Source organism: Natrix helvetica (assembly GCF_964273705.1).
Source record: "Natrix helvetica genome assembly, chromosome: 13".
Classification (NCBI taxonomy): Eukaryota; Metazoa; Chordata; class Lepidosauria; order Squamata; family Natricidae; genus Natrix; species Natrix helvetica.
Genome location: NC_138557.1, coordinates 3575059 through 3593787, shown reverse-complemented (window position 1 = coordinate 3593787; position 18729 = coordinate 3575059). Strand labels below are relative to the sequence as shown.

General features: G+C 44.5%; 1 protein-coding gene across 2 annotated transcripts in view; it reads left to right on the top strand.

Annotated features, from left to right (window-relative positions):
• The first annotated feature begins 86 nt into the window (after positions 1–86).
• TNRC18 (trinucleotide repeat containing 18) overlaps positions 87–18729 on the top strand; it is a 71126-nt gene continuing 52483 nt past the window's right edge. Inside the window, exons 1-2 of one of the 2 annotated variants that reach the window (XM_081965810.1) lie at positions 87–556; positions 3844–4182. In XM_081965810.1, the coding sequence (XP_081821936.1) occupies positions 3990–4182 (193 nt within the window). In that variant the 5' untranslated portion in view covers positions 87–556; positions 3844–3989. Of the gene's footprint in view, positions 557–2553; positions 3141–3843; positions 4183–18729 lie in introns of those variants that run through there. The other variant, XM_081965809.1, reaches the window with a different exon arrangement.

Here is an 18729-nt window from a genome sequence, read left to right as displayed (position 1 = left end):
TCCCTCCTCCTCCTCCTCCTCCTCCTTTCTCCTCGCCCTCCCCGCTTCTTTTTTTTTAACATCCTCGGAGAGAAACTTGGAAAGGGGAGGGGGCCTTGAGTAATGTACCTTTCCCGACGCTGAGTTGTATATGGAGATCGCCAAGGATTACCAGCGGGAGCCAGGGCGCGCTTCTTCGCAGCGCAAGAGACCAGGGATCGTGGGTTTCCCCCCCAGCAGCTCGGATCCCCTCCGCCTTCCTGGGATTCCTTTCGTGCCGGAGGGGGCCATCCGTGCGAGACCCCCACCCACGAGCCCAAAGACCCAAGAGAGGACCAGGAACGGTGGAAGCAAGCGACCACGGCAGTCCATCTAGGGCGCATATCAGTTTTACGCGCCAGGGCGAAAATCAGAAAGGGGGGAGGGATTTTTGGGGTGGTGGGGAGGAAGAGGAGGAAGGGGTTTTTTTGGCCCCCTTTTGCCGATGGTGGTGGAGGCAACGGATCTGAGCGGGCCCCACAGAAAATGCCCAAGAGGATCGGGCTAGGAAGCCAGTAAGGGCATCTACGGAGCGAAGGTAAGGGCTGCGAGGCCAACTTTCCAAGTTGCGAGGGGTTTATTTTTTGGGGGGAGGGGGCAGGGAAAAAAAGAGGGGAGCGGGGGGAAGTCTCGGCGGTGGGGGTCAGCTTTTCGCCCCCTCCCTATAGGTCTGGAGAAAGGGGTCGGATGGGGTTTTACAGCCCCCCCTTCCCTCCTCAACCTATTTCTGCAAACAGAGAAGGGATACTTATTTTTTTTCCCCTATTTCATTTTGGTTTTTTATTCGCCCGTTCTTGGAAAGAAAGCGAAGCAAAATATAAAGGCATTCTCGCAAAAAAGAAAAGAAAAGAAAAACCCTTCCCCGCCCCACTTCGGGTGGGCTGTTTTAAATTAAAATCGGGAATTCAGCCATTTTGGGAGAGGGAGCCGGGATTACAGCGGCAAGAGAGAGAGAGAAAAAATGAGATCGGGAGAGAGAGAGAGAGAAATCTTAATATTTTGGCCCAAACTCCAATACACAGTTTGCAAAGGAAGTTTATTTTCGCCCCGAGAGAGAGAGAGAGAGCAGCTTTGGCGTCTGGCGGTGAATGGACCCGCCCGCACCGACACACACACACACTCGATCCCGTAGGAATTCTGTGGCCAGCGGGACCCCAACCGAGAGGATTTATGGCGATTTTTTTTTTACACGCGTGGGCTCTTCGTTTGCACGAAGAAACTCAAAACTTTCCCTTTTACGTTGAAAGCGAAAGTTCCCCTACCAGAAATCGCAATTCGACCTTTCCCCCCTTTTCCTTCGCCCTCCACCCCCCACCCCAGTTTCCCCTTCCCAGTAGAGGATCGCCTTCAATGCAAGGGGCAGCAAACCCTAATTCGGCATAAAATGAAAGCTTAGGCATTTTTTTTTAAAAAAATATTTATTTTGGTTCCTGCCCTTTGGGTGATTTGACAAATGGCAACCCTGAGACTGCAGGATTAGGGAAAAAAATTTCCCCAGGAAAGGTAGACTTAAACTGGGATGAGGAGGGAGGGGAAACGACTCCAAGCCAAGCTGGCCAATGGGGAGGGCGCAGAAAGACCTTGTTTCCCCCCCCAAAAAAAGGGCTTACAGCGTAGCCTTCGGTCTTTCTCCACGGGTTTTGTTTTTTGGGGGGAGGGTGGTGAATTCAAATCCGGCGTTTTGGAATCCTTGGGAAGGGAAAGGCGGAAAGTCGATTTCTTTAAATAAAAGACGACGCGGTAACCGACCCCCACCCCCGCTTGTAAAAATAATAGTAATAAGTGTTTATTGGTGCTTAATCCGGCTCTCGCCGGCCCTGGGAGAACCGCGCCTTCCCGAGAAGCCGAGCTGGAGAATTGCACGCCGGCTCCGCGCGTTCTCCACCGGGGCGGAAACTCACGTCTGAATCTGAATCTCTTCCTTGTATAAACAGGCAGAATTGGGTACCCTTTTAAAGGAATAGGTAAAAAGTGGACCTTGGTCTCTCTCTGTCTCTTTCTCTCTCCCTCTTTCTTGTTCTCTTTTCTCTGTCTACTTCCCTCTCTCTCGTTCGTTCTTTCTTGTTCTCTCGCGTTCTCTTTCGCGTTCTCTTTTTCTTTCTCTCCTTTCCTCTCTTGTTCTCTTTAACTCTTTCTCGTTCTCTCTCTAGCTCTTTTTCTCGTTCTTTCTTTCTCGTTCTGCCTCCTTTTCTCCCTCTTTATCTCTCTCTCTCGTTCTCTTTCTCGTTCTCTTTTTCTTTCTCGTTCTCTTTCCCTTTCTCTGTTCTCTTTCTCTAGTTGTCTCTCTTTCTCTCGTTCTGTTTTTCTTTCTCATTCTCTCGTTCTCTCTCCTTTTCTCTCTTTCTCATTTTCTCTCGTTCTCTCCCTCTCCCCCACTCCCTCTCTCCCCGCTTCCCAGCCTAGATTTCTTAAGCAGCAAGTCCTCATGTCCACCGCTTCTGAGGTTTCTGAGTTGAATTACATCAGACTGCAGAGTTAAGAACGCTGGGAGGGAAAGGATTTGGTGGGGGGCGCGGAGGGGGGGAGAGAGGAGAGAGAGAAGATAGTTTTCCATTAGATTATCAAAGCCAGCCAAACCGTTCTGCAAATATTTTTTTTTAAAAAAATATCTTGGCTCTTTATCTGCCTACGAGGCAGAGAAGGTTAAACATTAAATATGTAACTATTCCCACCTTTATTTTTTTAAAGCTGGGAACAACCTTGATACTTTTTACATGTTTACCCCCCCCCCCCTGGGAAGGGGAGGTTAAGTCACGTTTGATAGAGAAAAGGGGGGGAAACGAATGTTAGAAGCAGATAAAATATAAGGAAGAATCGAGGTTTTAGGAAGCCCGGATCAACGCGATTTTATCCACTTAATTTGTCTTTTTAAAATAATAATAATAAAAATTAAAAGCTATCAAAGTGGGCTGAAACCGGGCGGGCTAATTTTTCCTCCCCCCCCCCCCCCGCACTCCATAAATGAGGTTCAAGGGCAGCCTTGTTTTTCTTGCGGGTTTCGGAAACAGCTGCTCGCCCGCCGCCCGGCTTGGCGGCTTTGGGTTGCGGTCGGTCGGTAAAGCGCCTCTCGTAAGATTCGCCCGCGCCGGCCGCCTTCTCTTCGCGGAGAAATATCCGCCGAGGTGGGTTGGTGGGGCCGTAGCGACCCCGGGGGAAATGCAAACGCTCTCCCAGCCTTAAAAAGAAAGAAAGAAAGAGAAAGAAGGAAAGAAAGAAAGAAAAAAGAGAAGGAAGGAAAGAAGGCAAGAGAGAGAGAGAGAGAGAGAGAGAGAGAGAGAGAGAGAGAGAGAGAGAGAGAAAGAGAAAGAAGGAAAGAGAAGGAAGGAAAGAAAGAAATTCGGGGAAAAAGCGATTTTTTAAAAAAAAATCATCTCCTTTTTGTAAAAACTTCCAACAGGGTTTTAAAAAAGACGCCCGTTTTTAAGAAACCGAGAACGGCTTGCAACCCCCGGGCCGCGCGTTGACTTCCATTGGAAGAGGAAGGGTCGCCCCTTCCTTTTGAATGAGGTCAAGGAGAGCCTCAGTTTCCCCGGCGGGCTTCGGGGTCTCAATTTATTCCCACCCCCCCTTTCCTTTCTCCTGCATTTCAAGGCCAGCCTTTCTAAAGGTCTTTTTTCCCCCTGAAAGGAGTGTCCCCCTCCCCAAGAAGGGCAGCTGGGGAAGGGGAGGGGACTCCCGGCAAGGCTAGGTTTTGGGGAGGGGGCTCTATGCCCTCCCCCCAAATACAACCCCCATCTTCCCCCTTTCCCAGGGTGTGTCTGTTTGGCTGCTTCTCTTTTTTATAACCCTCTCTGCCTCTCTGCGGCCCCCACCCCGTTTCCTCAGGCTCCTCGTCTGGAAGAGGCTTCGCAAGCCCAGGATGATGGACCCCCGATCCCCGCTGGCGCGCTCCGAACTCCGCCACCTTTAAGGCTGGGGCCGGCCCGAGGAAGAGGAGGCGGAGGGCGGCGGCGGCGATCGGCCAGCGGAGGATGGATGGAAGAGACCTGGGGGCTCCCCGCGCCGTCCACGTTCCCCCGCCGCTGCTCTCCGGGCTGTCTATGGAGAGCCACGTCGCCGCCGCCGCCGCCGCCGCCGGAGCTGCGCGTTTGGCTCCTCTGGCGACGCCGCTGCCTCCCGGCAAATACCTCGCCGCTCCCGGCCTCAACCTCCATTCCCACCCGGGTGAGTCTCGCTGGGCTTCTTGCGCTGGAAGAATTGGGGGTGGGGCGGTGGGGGATGGTCAGCCTTCAACACCCCCCCTTTCTAAGGTGGGGAGACACCCCTTTCCCTTTAATTCTCCTTTTTAAAGTAGGGGTACCCTTTTTAATTCCCCCTATTAAAGTGGGGGTGCACTCGTTTCCCTTTAAGCCCTCCTTTTTAAAGTGGGGGTGCACACCTTTCCCATTAACCCCCCCTTTTAAAGTGGAGATACACCCCTTTCCCTTTAATTCTCCTTTTTAAAATAGGGGTACACCCCTTTCAATCCCCCCTTTTAAAGTGGGGGGAATGAGCACCTTTCCCCTTAATCCCCACCCCTTTAAGGGAAAAATTCTTCTCCCACATGGCCTCCACTTTCCCTGCCTGCTTCCTGCAGCTATCTTTCCCCCTCCCTGACACAAAACAGCCTTGCAGGCACCCCAAGAAGTCCCAACTGCACCCCTCTCTAGCTGCTGGTGAGATTTAAGTCTGTTATGACTGGGTGTCCCTTAAAATGTAGGGAGCTGGGTCAGAAAATGCCCGAGGAGTCCATTCTAAGTGAAAATGGTTTAGGGATGTCCTCTGGCATATACTTCCCTTTTCTGTTTAGCCATCTGGGCACCCCTAACCCCATTGGAGGGGGGGGCACGCCAACAATTATAACAAAAAGAAAAAAAATGGGAATGAGCCTGTTTTCTCTTAAGAAACAGCTCCAGATGTTTGGGAAGCGTCTCCCTGTTTCTGCATTCACGAAGGACAAACCTAGTTCCATGTAAACCACATTTTCCCCTGGATGGGATAAAGTTATTGTTAGTAGATCCCTGGTTGGGGTGGGGGTGGGGAAATCTGTTTTTAATCAGACAGATAGCAGATGGTATATATATATATATATTTCTTCCCAATTTGCCAGAGGGCAGGGAGAAGAAATAAATTTGCTTTCTTTAAAGATTTAAGAGAAAGTGAGAACTAAAAATGTTGTTTTGGTGCCTATTTTGAGAAGCTGACATATGCTTATTCAACTTTAAGCCATCGACTTCAATCAAGCTAAATGTCAGGGCTGAAACTGGTCTGGTTTTTATGGCTTGTTTTTCCTGCGGTTTTATTTTTTCCTGGATTTTTCTATCCCTGTACATTCTTATGGCTTGCTCTTTTTTTTCTTTTTCTGGTCGGTTGGCTCCAGAATGAGTTCTGGAGAATTTGAAGCCCTTGTTGTCTTCTCCTGCTGGTTTGGTTTTGTAAAATAATGGTGTTTTTTGCCTTTGTCTAAGGATTTTAGATTTTTTTCCCCTTCTTCTTGGTGGATTAGAAAGGCCTGGTTTTTCTTCTCTTAAGTATGCTTTGGAAAGTCCATGTTTCTTGCCAGTAGCTGGTGTTTATTTCTGCAAACGGTTCTCCCAAATTTGCTTTTTGGGTCTTGTAGATTCTCATCACGGTCCAAGATCATCTTTGTCTAGTAAAACCGTTCGATTTATTTTTTTACGAAATGGACTTTTTGTAGCTCTTGTGGTTTGCTACCCTAACCAAAATGATAGAAAATATGAAAAAAAGGAGAGTCTCAACTTATAATAGTTTGTGGAGTGATTGTCTGAACTTACAACACTGCTGAAAAAAGTGACTTATGACCATTTTTCACACTTACGAACCCCCATGGTCACATGATCCAAATTCAGCCACTTGGTCACTGACTCATATTTATGACCGTTGCTGTGTCCCGAGGTGACATGACCCACTTTTGCAACCTTCTGACTTCCAAAGTCCACGGGGAAGTTAGGTTTACTTAACCATGACAGTAACAACTTGCAGGGATTCACTTAACAACAGTGGCAAGCTAGGTTGTAAAGTGGAGCGAAACACACTTTACCAATTTCCCGCTTAGCCCCAGAAACATAGCATAACAAAACAAAAAGTCAGGAATGTGTTGTAATTTAAAAGGGAGATGGGTTTTGTCACTCTCTTTTGGTGGGGTTTGCAAAGTTTTAACTGATTTAGATGAAAAGAGGCCCTAGGCTATTCCACTTATGGGGCCCTTTCACCTCCCATTTTTAAGTTTGTAAATTACATGAGAGATAATAAAATACATCATTACTGTGATATATATCAATATATTAAATGAAACGTGTTGTAATTGGTACTAACCTTTATAAAAAATGTGGCACGGATAATAAATAAAAATAAAAGGCCCCTCTTGATCTCGAGGCCCTAGGCTGAAGCCTAGTTAGCCTATAGGAAAATCCGGCCCTGCCTCCTTCAGAATTGCAAAATATTGCCAAGGGAATGTTCAGCACAATTTTTTTTAAAAGATGGTTTCAACAACTGTGTTGTTGTTGTTGTTGTTTTTACTTGCAAGTTTGAGAGAACGTTCTTGAATTGTATCATATAGTGGAAGGGCAACCTTGGGCGGCATTTTAAAACAGTCAAACATCCCTTCGTCTTTCGAATTGTTTTATCTCCCTGGGCCCAAAGTTTCGAACTGAATATCTTGTAAAGAAAGAGCTGGCTTGGTTTTGGAAAAGTTCAACACCATGGCAGTTAAACTTAACTTCTTTTTGAAATGGGGTGGTGGTGGTTGGGAGGAAAAACTCTGGGCTTGGTCCAAATAAAAGCTTTAAAAAAAATTTAAGTTAGAGAGCTGCTGTGATTGTTTTTTTTTAATATCTTGCCGTTGCATTGTGTGTGTTTGTGTGTGTGGTAGGGATGTATTCCTGCACCTTTTTTCTTCTTCATGTTCTCCTGAACCGTTTTTGCTTTCTGTCTCTCCTGCAATTCATCGGTGGAATAAATGAATTGCCCTTTAATAAAGTTTAAAATAGCAGCAGTGTTTCCCCCCCCCCCAGATCTGCGTGTGGATACATGCAATTCAGAACAGATGACAAGCTCTGTGCTTCAGAGAAATCCCTTGTCTTTCTGAGCTGAAAAGGGGAGGGCAGAGGGGATTTTTTTTGGGGGGGGGAGAAGGGGGGTTATGAAATAATGCACAGGTTAAGAGAGTGGAGCCTCTTCTTTGGTTGCCATGTTTGTGCTTAGGCCTGCTGTAGAGGCACTGTAAAAAAAAGCCAGACACAGTCAGAAGGGGGCTGTTTTAAGTACATAGATGGGTGTGTATTTTTTTAAGCAACTGCAGATGTTTAAAAATCCTGCTGTGCAGGTAAGAACAAAACTCTCCTTTTTTAGATAACAAGTATGATCGTTTTCTGCTTGAGGTGGAGACCGGATTTATTCCCCCCTCCTCCCCACTTTAACTGAAATAGCATTTCAGTTGCTTATTCTCTTCAAATTTGATTCTTTAAAAAAAAATCTCAGTTCACCCACCCTTACCTGGAATGTCAGGTGTGCCATTCTGGTAGAGAAAAATATTTTCTCTCTCCCTCCCTCCCTCCTTCTCTCTCTCTCTCTCTCATCTTTCCTTTTCATCTATTTAATTTTTTTCAAATTATCTCTCTATCATCTATCTATCTATCTATCTATCTATCTATCTATCTATCATCTATCTATCTATCATCTATCTATCTATCTATCTATCATCTATCTATCTATCTATCTATCTATCTATCTATCTATCTATCTATCTCACCTACCTACCTAAATCAATCAAATCAATCAATTTTCTTTCTTTTTTTTTCTTTCTTTCTTTCTTTCTTTCTTTCTTTCTTTCTTTCTTTCTTTCTTTCCTTCTTTCTTTCTTTTCATCAACCAATGCGGTTGTCAGGTCTTGTGACTTTCCAGCCCTTTTCAAATCAGTCATGAATCCTTAGATACATTTAAAAAAATAATCTTGTGAGTAGGTGTGGTTTCCCCACCCCCCAACTGAGGATGGAGGGGGGGTGGAAGAAGGATAAATCCTGGGGTGAGAGAGAGGTGATGCAGAATTTTAGGAGATTGGTGGGGTGACGGGTTTTGCAATCGTGAAAAACTCGTTTTCAAATTTATTTATTTTTTGCAAAACCCAACGGCTAACAACGGCGAAAGAGGAAGTCTGCAAAGAAGATTTATTGGGTTGCAGGATAGGTGATTTTTCCAGGTGCTAAAAAAACCCCAGAGGTGCCAAATGCAGAGTGATAAACTAAGCTCAAGAGCAAACATCATTTTATTTACATGCTACACTCACACCCTCTACCCTTTTGAGCACTACTCTTGGCAAAAAAAAAAAAAGAAAAAAGAAAGAAAGAGGTGACATCACTTTGCAGACTAGCTCAAAACCGAGCCAGAATGGGGCTGTTTTAGCATTTAGGGATTATTATTATTTTTTTTTTTTTAAAAGCCTAGAAAGGTTTAGGAATGTAATTGTCTACAGGCCCATTGTAAATCAGTGCCCCTGCTGGATCTTAGCACGGTTGCAGTGTTCCGGTGGGAAATTATATTATTGATGCTTAGAAAATCCACCGTAACTCTGCTGTTTAGGAGCAGCGACAGAAAACGGCGTCTGACGTCCCCCAGATGTTGTGAGTGGGCTCAAAGGTACCACTATGCAGTTTCTCTCCGTGATGGGAAAGGTGCATCATACATTGGTGGGGTTATTACATGCCCTGGATCATTGGGTTTACTTACTAATGCAAATCTTGGTGAGCGTTAACCTTGGTTAGGGTCGTGGGATGTATTATGGGTGGGAGGGTGCTGAGTAAACCCCACCTTTTAATTCCCGAAAGAGTCGGTCAGGCCTGGAGCCATCTTTCCTCTTGGGATCTTTGGCCTGCCACACTTTCTATTATTCTACTAGGCATTTTCTATGGTGGGAAAATGGGAAGGGGGAATTGTAAGGAGTTGGATGATATGCAGCCATAACAACATTCTTTCTAGAAAGCCAAGGTCATCCTTTGTCTCTGCACCTGACCGGAACTGGATGGGAGGAACTGCCAGTATGGCAGTGGGAGATTGGACTACAGGAATGGGCTTGTGGATGTGAGGGCAAGATCTTGAACTTTCAACTGGGTGGGGAAAACCGGGAAGCTTTCAGATTTGGGTTTTCCCAGATGTGCCAACCTGGCTCTCTTCATCAATTGGAACTTTGAGGAATCCTTTGCCTCCGACTCTGATTTCCTTCGGGGTGCTATTTGGAACCCCTGACATTAACCCAAATCGGACCCAGTCATTTTGAGGTCTTCTGAGGCTGCAGCCAGCGAAGGAATTGGGTGGGTGGGTGGGTAGCTGGACCTGCGGGTAGCCCTCGACCTTATGACTGCAATGGAGCACAACATTTCTGTGGCTCAGCGAGACATTTCTTAAATGAAATTTCCCCCGTTTTATGACCTTTCCTGCTGCGGCCATTAAGCAAATCACTGCAGTCGTTACATTAGTAATGCACCAGTTCCCCATTGATTTTGCTTGTTGGGAGGTCGCAAAAGGTGGTACTGCAACCATCCTGCGCATGAACTGAGCGCCTGAATTTTGATCCCGTGATCATGGGGATGCTGTAACGGTTGTAAGTGTGAAAAACCGGTCATAAGTCACTCTTTTCAGCCCTGTTGTAACTTCAGACAGTCACTCAACAAACTCTTGTTAAGTTGAAGGTTATGTTGAGGGCTATTAGTCCTACGAATTGTTCCTCCATATTTAGGATAGAATAGAATAACAGACCTGGAAGGGACCTTGGAGGTCTTCTAGTCCAACCCCCTGCCCAGGCAGGAAACCCTACACCAGTTCAGACAAATGGTTATCCAACATCTTCTTTAAAACTTCCAGTGTTGGAGCATCACAACTTCTGGAGGCAAGTTATTTCACTGATTAATTTCTCCTCAGTTCTAAGTTGCTTCTCTCCTTGATTAGTTTCCACCCATTGCTTCTTGTCCTGCCCTCAGGTGCCTTGGAGAATAGCTTGACTCCCTCTTCTTTGGGGCAGCCCCTGAGATATTGGAAGACTGCTATCATGTCTCCCCTAATCCTTCTTTTCATTAACCTAGACATCCCCAGTTCCTGCAACCGTTCTTCATCTGTTTTAGCTTCCAGTTCCCTCATCCTCTTTGTTTCTATCCCTTACAATCTCTGTTGTCCATCTGTTAGCACAGCTATGGCTGTGTGTCTCTTGTGGCTCCAGCTAGAAAGTTAAAAGGACTTGCCAAGGGAAAAGGGACATTCCTGAACAGATAAATCCCAGGATTGTCAAAAGGAGCATCCTTTGAGTCGAAGGGAATTTCTGTACAATTGCAAGTTTTGCTGTTTTTACAAGATTTTTTTATTTTTATTTTATTTTTTTACAAATATATCGACTCCATGCGTGAACAGTGTGGTACCTGGTGTCATGCATTCTAACACAAGTAAAACTGATAGTTAATATAATTATTACATTCAATCAACTTATGTTTTTCTAATAATAATAATAATAATAATAATAATAATAATAATAATAATACACATTTTTATTAGGTTGCAATCTATCATTATTCAGTTATTCCATGTTTTCTCTTGTTATTACTTTTATTATATAAAAATGGATACACTAATATTCCCCTGCCTCTTATTTCTATTACTTACTCTAGCTTTAGTCCTGTTGCCCTTTATTAAAAGCCTTTTTTCTGTCTATCCCATCTAATTTCTAATCATGTCACCCACCTAAGAAAAGGGAGAGGGAAAAGGAAACAAACAAATCAGAACAACAACAAAAAAGAGAAATCACCTTTGCCCGCTTCAGTCCTTTAATTGCTGTGCTTTAAAGGAAAGAGAGAGAAAAGGGAAAACAAGGCAGAACAACAACAACAAAAATTATCTATCCATCATCTCTTGCCCACTTCATTTCCATGGGAGATTTCCTTCTCCAATGCAATCAGTAGCTTGTTTGTTAAAGTGTGTCACTCAGTCAGCCAGATGTTGGAGCTGGCCTTTTCATCTTCCTCTCCGACTCCTTCCCAAGGACCTAGGATGGGCAGCTGTGGTTGTTGAATGCTGTTAAAGGTATTGCAGGATGTAAGCTGAGTAAAGTTGCCTTTTGCAATTGACCGATGATGGGTTTGTCAATGCCGGATGGTATTCAAGGGCTGCTTCAGATGTTTTTTGGGCATTGCACCCAAGATGTCTATCGCTATTGGCCTTTGCTTTCTCTTGCCGTAGTAGTTCTGTTTTTACTTGATGTCTTTGTATTTTGTTAACTTCTCCAGTTCTTTCTCTTCTGCTGTCTTCAGGGACTGTCACGTCTGCTATCCAGATTTTGTTTTTAAAAAATGTTTCTTATTGATAATTGCTAAGACTGGGGTGTTCTGTGGTCTGCCAGTTTGAATTCTATTATTACCATTTCTATCATCCTAGCACTGATAATGTTACCTAGCTGGGTAATGAAATGTCTGCAAGAAAACAACCCAGCTTAGAGAGCACCAGAGACATTATTATTTGACATACTGATTTATTATTATTATTATTATTATTATTATTATTATTATTATTATTATTATTATTATTATTAACTTTATTCATTAAACATGAAACTCAGCCAACTGAACATTCAAAAATGCATTACAAATACCAGTGACTGGTGCTAATGGTTGATAAGGTTTGCTGCCAGCATCCTAGGTATCAACCAAGGACCTTCTTAAAATATATGATGTTCCGAGTAGCGCAGGTTTTTTTGCAGTTCCATTGATTTTATTGCAGGAAGCTGCAATTTGTTGGTGTATCTTGTAAAATTCTTGGACATTATTATTATTATTTAATCTTTGGCAAGATTCACAGCCTTTGTGGCTGGTTGGTAGTTCAACAGCTCGAGTTCTAACCAAGGACCTAGGAACTGTTAAGGTAACGTCGGAGGATATAAGTTGTTCCAAGTAGGGCGGTTTTTTGTAGAGTCAGAATGTTCAAGTCAGGAAAATTTAGAATTTCCAAATAGCGAGGTAGCCCTTTAGGTATTGCTCCAAGGGCTCCAATTACAATTGGAACAATAGACAATTTCTTTTTCCACAGTCGCTCAACTTCAATTTGCAAGTCCCGGTACTTGGTGATTTTTTTCCTGCTGCTTATCTTCAATTCGCGCATCACCAGGTATTGCAATGTCAATGAACCAAACTTTTTCCTTTTCAACTATTGTTATGTCAGGTATGTTGTAGGCCAAGTGCCTGTCAGTCTGAATTCTCAAATCCCACAAGATCTTGACTTTCTCATTCTCTAGAACCTTCTCAACTCAAATCCAAACTTCTGGCACAATTTCCAGTGAATGATTTTAGCAACTCGGTCATGGTGTTGTAGATAGTTTGTGAAATTTTGCTGCACCAAGTGGTGGACTGTCTCATCTTTCTCATTACAGAGGTGACATTTACTGTTGGTGGTAACATGCATTATTATTATTATTATTATTATTATTATTATTATTATTATTATTATTTAATGTTTGGTGAGATTCACAGCCTTTGGGGCTGGTTGGTAGCTTAACAACTCAATTCCTAACCAAGGAATTATTATTATTATTATTATTATTATTATTATTATTATTATTATCACCACCATCATCATTTCTCTTGTCACCCTATTTCCTGCAACTTCCTTGACACCCTTTCCAATGACACAGCATGTTTCTCGCCCTCATTGTGCTGGGATAAAAGTGGGAGAGAGAGAAAATCCACTGTTTTCTCAACCTTGGCCACTTCAAAGCTGGTTAGGGAATTCTGGAAGTTGAAGTCCACCCAATCTTGTAACGGCCAAGGTTTGAGAAACACTTAGTAAATCCATCGTGCTTTAGTCTGCCTGACCTGCTTCTTAAAACACGGAAAGAAAGCTAGGTTTCTAGTCCTGATGGGGACAGAGGACTAAAATCGTTTCAAAGCAGTTCTTTTTTTTTTTTTTGGCAGCCCTGCAGAATTTCAGCAGTGTGTTAGTATGTATATCCTTGGATATTAGACTGTCGGGGATTTTGATATGTTTGTCTCAAATTTCCTCTCCTGCCAATTGTTCTTCGGTTTGAGTTTCCTGATCTTTTATTGCAGGCCAGGGTTATAAATATTGCACTTTTAAAATGGACTTCTTTTTTTTTTTTTTTTGCATTTGAAACGATTGAACGCTTTAAAAAGCATCTCTCGGTCTTGCTGGTGTACGTGCTATTTATACAGAAAAAAAATATGCTTTCTCTTGGAACAGCCTATCAAAGCTAGCAGCCGCCCGTTTTTAAAAAAAATATATTATAATAATAATACAATGGGGCGGCTTGTTGAGGACTGAATTATTTTAAAACACGGCTTGCAAACAGCTTGGCCAAGTGAACCTTGTTGCTCAACTTAGCAGCTGGGTTATTTCATTTGATGGGGGATGGAGGTGGAGTAAAAAAAAAAAATACTGCTCTGCTAAGGCACTATTTATTCTTAATGTTAACTTTTCAAGAAATGGAAAAATGTCTGTGAAAAACAGGCAATGCTTTATGACAGAAGAACTTGAGCTGGCTGTGGGAATTTAGAGAGGGAGGGAGAGAGAACGAGAGGGAGAATGAGAGAGAGAAGAGAGACAGGGAGAGAATGGGAATGAGAGAACGATAGACAGAATGAGGGGGGAGGGAGGGGGAGGGAGGGGGAACAAGAGAGAGAACAAGGGAGAGAGAAGGGGGAGGGAGAGAGAGAGAGGGAGAATGAGAGAGAAGAGAGACAGGGAGAGAATGGGAATGAGAAAATGAGAGAGAGAGAATGAGGGGGGAGGGAGGGGGAACAAGAGAGAGAACAAGGGAGAGAGAAGGGTAAGGGAGGGAGAGAGAGAGGGGGGGAGAATGAGATAGAAAAGAGAGACAGGGAGAGAATGGGAATGAGAGAACGAGAGAGAGAATGAGAGAACGAGAGAGAGAATGAGAGGGGAGGGAGGGGGAACAAGAGAGAACAAGGGAGAGAGAGAAGGGTGCGGGAGGGAGAGAGAGAGGGGGGAGAATGAGAGAGAAGAGAGACAGGGAGAGAACGGGAATGAGAGAATGAGGAAGAAAGAGGGAGAGAGAGAAGAGAGACAGGGAGAGAACAAGAATGAGAGAAGGAGAACCAGGGAGAGGGAATGAGGGAGCGGGAGATGTGGAATGAGAGAGAGAGAGAACAAGAATGAGAGGGAGAACGAGAGAGAGAAGAGCGACAGGGAGAGAGGGAAGGGGGAGGGAGAGGGAGAGAAGGGAGAATGAGAGAGAACAAGAACCAGAGAGAGAGAACCAGAGAGAATGAGGGAGAGAGGAGGGGAGGGAGAGAGGAGGGGAGGGAGAGAGGAGGGGAGGGAGAGAGGAGGGGAGGGAGAGAGGAGGGGAGGGAGAGAGGAGGGGAGGGACAGAGAGGGAGAACAAGAGAGAGAGAAAAAGGGAGAGAGAGAGATAAATCTGCCTTAGCTTGTAAAAGGGCATGAATTAGACCTCTGCCCCCTGGCCCAGCCGTATAGAGGTGATTGAGCAAGGTGCTAGTCCACATGTCTGGGGCTTGCTTTGTGTTTTGCACTGTCATAATATGGTTTGGGTTTGGCAGGATGTGGTTTTCAAACCGAGATAAGGCACGAGTGAAGGTGTAAGGCTGAATGTATGGTGTAAGTATGAGGTTCCCAAGTGTGAATTTTTGTAGATGTCAAACATGAAAAAATAAAATGCAAATTACTCATCGTAGCTGTTGAAGAACTACTAGGACAAAAGTAGCAGTAAGAATTTTCTGCTGGAATCGGAGAGCTTAGAATTATTTCTTCCACAAGAAAGAACCCAAATCTATATTCTTCCAGATATGTGTGTGTGTGTGTGTATACAGTGTGTATATATATATGTATATGTATATGTATATATGTTGCATTTGTGCTGATAAATAAATAAAGGGAGACTAGTATAGATCTATTTCAAGCTATTTAGCTCTCATCAGCTAGCCATACCCTTACTGGGAATTGCCCAGGTTCAATTCCCAGTAAGGGTATGGCTAGCTGATGAGAGCTAAATAGCTTGAAATAGATCTACACTAGTCTCCCTTTATTTATTTATCAGCACAAACGCAACACAAATGTAACAAGGCAACATTAAAAAAATGGCTTTCTGCCTGGATGGCTCCTAGGGTGGGCCGAAAGACAGAAAAGGGAAGCAGTATGCTCCCTCCCATATTTGGGCATACCAGGGATTGTGACACAATACGTTTGTGTGTGTGTGTGTGTGTGTGTGTGTGTGTAGATAGATATCCAGCTGCACCCTGAACATGGTGCAGCTGGCTCCTTTTTGTCCTTCAACTAAACTGTCCTTGGTCTTGAGAAGGTGGTTAGATGGTGGGAGGGGACATACGTTCTCTGCCAAGGTCTCCAAAATCTAACCCTGGCAACGCACCAGAGCCCATTATTATTTTTTAAATAGGGGAGTGGAAAACAGCTACCAGACAGACACACAGACACATTGTGGCTTACAGAGAAAGGTCTGCTTACATTGATAGGGATTAAAATGGAAGGAAGGAGGGCAAATAGGAAGGAATGAAAGAATGAAGGAAGGAAGGAAGGAAAAGAGAAAGAAGAAAAAGTAGGAAGAGAAAAAATAGGAAGGAAGTGAGAAAGGAAGGAAGGAAAAGAGTAGGAAGAAAGGAAGGAAAAGTAGGAAGGAATGAAGGAATGAAGGAAAAGAGTAGGAAGAAAGGAGGGAAAAGAAGGAAGGAAGGGAGAAAGGAAGGAAGGAAAAGTAGGAAGAAAGGAAAAGAGGATAGGAAGGAAGGAAGGAAAAGAAGAAAGGAAGGAGGGAGGGAAGGAAAATGTTCACCATGTAATATCAGTCTAGAATTAATTAGATCCTTAAGCCCTTAAGATCCTAGACCTGTTTGTCTGAAGCTTGGCGGAATTCAACTCCCAGAAGAATTCCCCAGTCAACAAAACTCTCTTCAAGCAGCCAAGGTTCTCCAGATGTGAAACACATCGCTTTGGTGTCTCATTTGAAGATGCTTCCCAACTGAACTCGTGATCTGAATCCATTCCTTAGCTGTCCCGGGAGGAGAAGTTTGGAGAGGACAGTTGGAAAGGATCCCAACGCCTTCTCAAACGTTGGCTCGCTTTCTGCTCCCGGAGCAAGGAAGTGTTGCCCGCTGGTGGCCTTCACAATCTTCTGGAGAAGGTGGCGAGGCGGTTGGGGAAGTCTCCCGTTGTTGTTTTTTGGCTACAAAGATTTTGGGCGTTTGTGGAGCCTGAATTTGGCAAGCTGAGATGAGTGGCTGCTGGCGTTTCTGATTGCAAATGGGGAATTTCCCCATTGCGTGAGTTCTTGCTCAACCTTCCCGGAATTAACCGCAAAGGGCTGGCCTCCATGGCAGCTTGGGTGTTTAATTAAAGCGGGGACACCTTCGGAGGTGGGTGCGGTTGTTTTGTCGCTCACTCAGGCTCCGTTTGGCTGGGTTCCCACCTTGAATGCAAAGGAGGCGTTTGGCTCACCGTGGAAACTCACTCCGGGGTTGACCTGGGGAGAGAAACCCTGGCAAACGGCTCAACATCCAGCGTGAAACCTTGCCCGATCCATAAACGCACAGCTTTGGGGCGGGGGAATGGCTGAATGGAAGATATGATGGATTCCTGGACATGTTGACTAGATCAGCGGTCACCAACTGGTGGTCCATGAAGCCAGATACGTGCAATGAACGCTTGTGTTGCTGCAGAGAGTCTCCCCCTTTGGGGTCTCTTTGTGCAGGTCGGAGGGGGGCAGAAATTCCAACTTGGGGTCTGCTTCAGCTTCCTGGTGGGGGGCTTTGGGTGAAGGCTGGAGGGAAGAGCCGCTGGTGGTGAAGCTGCGCATGGCGTGCTTTCTTGCATGCTGCCTCCCTTCTGATGAGTGCAGGATTTCAGCATCATCATTGCCACATACGCAGGATTTTGATATATCTTCCCCCCTCTCTTGTTCTCTTTCTCGTTCTCTCTTTCTTTCTCATTCTCTTTCTTTCTCATTCTATCTTTTTCTTTCTTGTTCTCTTTATTCCTCTTTCTCTTGTTCTCTTTCTTTCTCATTCTCTTGTTGTCTCTCTTTCATTCTCGTTTTCTCTCTCTCTTGTTCTTTCTTTCTCATTCTCTTTCTTTCTCTCTTGTTCTCTTCCTTTCTCGTCCTCTTTCTTGTTCTTTCTCATTTTCTTTCTCGTTCTCTTTCTCCTGTTTTCTCTCTCATTCTCTCATTTTCTCATTCTTTATTATTCTTTCTTTCTTATCCTCTTTCTCTCATTCTCTCTCTCTCTCTCTTCTCACACTCCAGTCTCCACCCCTTCGCTAACCTTGCCAACTGCTTAAAGATGTCTTTTAGCCGATTAACTCTTCTGGGTTTAAAATGATTAAGCAATTAAGCAATTACCTTTATTGTGTTTACATCTTTTTGCCCTTTCTCTAAAAAGGAGCTCAGGGAGCATATTACCGTATATACCAAGATGGTAATTGCTTACCTGGATCTTGCAAGGTAGGCCAGGTGGAGGTGGCACGGGGGGGGGGGGAGGGAGGCAGAGGGACACGGATTGGCCAAGCCGAGGAGAGCAGGGGAGGGCTTAATCTTGGCCCCATGAAGCATTCCGCTTAGAGACAGTCTAGGAGGGGCTTTAAAATTTGGGGTGGGGGGGAAAAACCTTGGTTATCCTTAACGTTTCTTATGGTTTGGGTGGGCGAGTCAATTAGCGGATATATTACGGCTATTTATTATTATTTTTTTCATAACTGTATTTCAGTCTGACTGGCTTCTTTCCCATATCGGTGTATTTAAATGAATTTAAGTTAATTTTTCTGAGAGGGATTCAGCAGGTGTTCCGAGAGGTGGATGACCCCAAAGGTTAAAACTTCTATGCCAATCTATGACTGTTTACCTTTTCTTTATTTTTATTTTTCCGAAAGAGTTTTTGTTTAACGGCGATCTGGCGGATGAGTCATAATCATCATAACCCTGCGGCAATTCATATTGTTAAACAACATCTGCTTATCTCACAGCCTCGGGAAGGGCGGGAGAGGTAGACAAAAATGCCAGATCCAGTCAAAGTATCTGGCTGACTGTGCAAACCAACCCCAATAATAGATTAAATGTATATGCCACCCAACTCTCAGTGATTCTGATTAGCCAGGAATCTTCACTTTATAGGGAAGGTAAAGGTTCCCCTCGCGCATATGTGCTAGTCGTTCCCGACTCTAGGGGGCGGTGCTCATCTCCGTTTCAAAGCCAAAGAGCCAGCACTGTCCAAAGACGTCTCCGTGGTCATATAGCCAGCAGGACTAAATGCCAAAGACGCACGGGATGCTGTTACCTTCCTACCAAAGGTGGTCCCTATTTTTCTACTAGCATTTTTTACCTGCTTTCAAACTGCTAGGTTGGCAGAAGCTGGGACAAGGAACGGGAGCTCACTCCATTACACGGCGCTTGGGATTCGAACCGCTGAACTGCCGGACTTTCTGATGGACAAGCTCAGCGTCTTAGCCACTGAGCCACCATGTCCCACTATATTGTCCATACCCCGCCCTCCCACTACCACCAAAAGTTATCAGTCGTCCTACCTCCTGCCTTTTTTTCTAGGGATTTGAACCGCCGAACTGCCGATCTTTCTGATCGACAAGCTCGGCATCTTAGCCACTTGAGCCCTTATAAGGACTAGAAACTTACTTAATAAGGACTAGAAACTTACTTAATAAGGACTAGAAACTAACTTAATA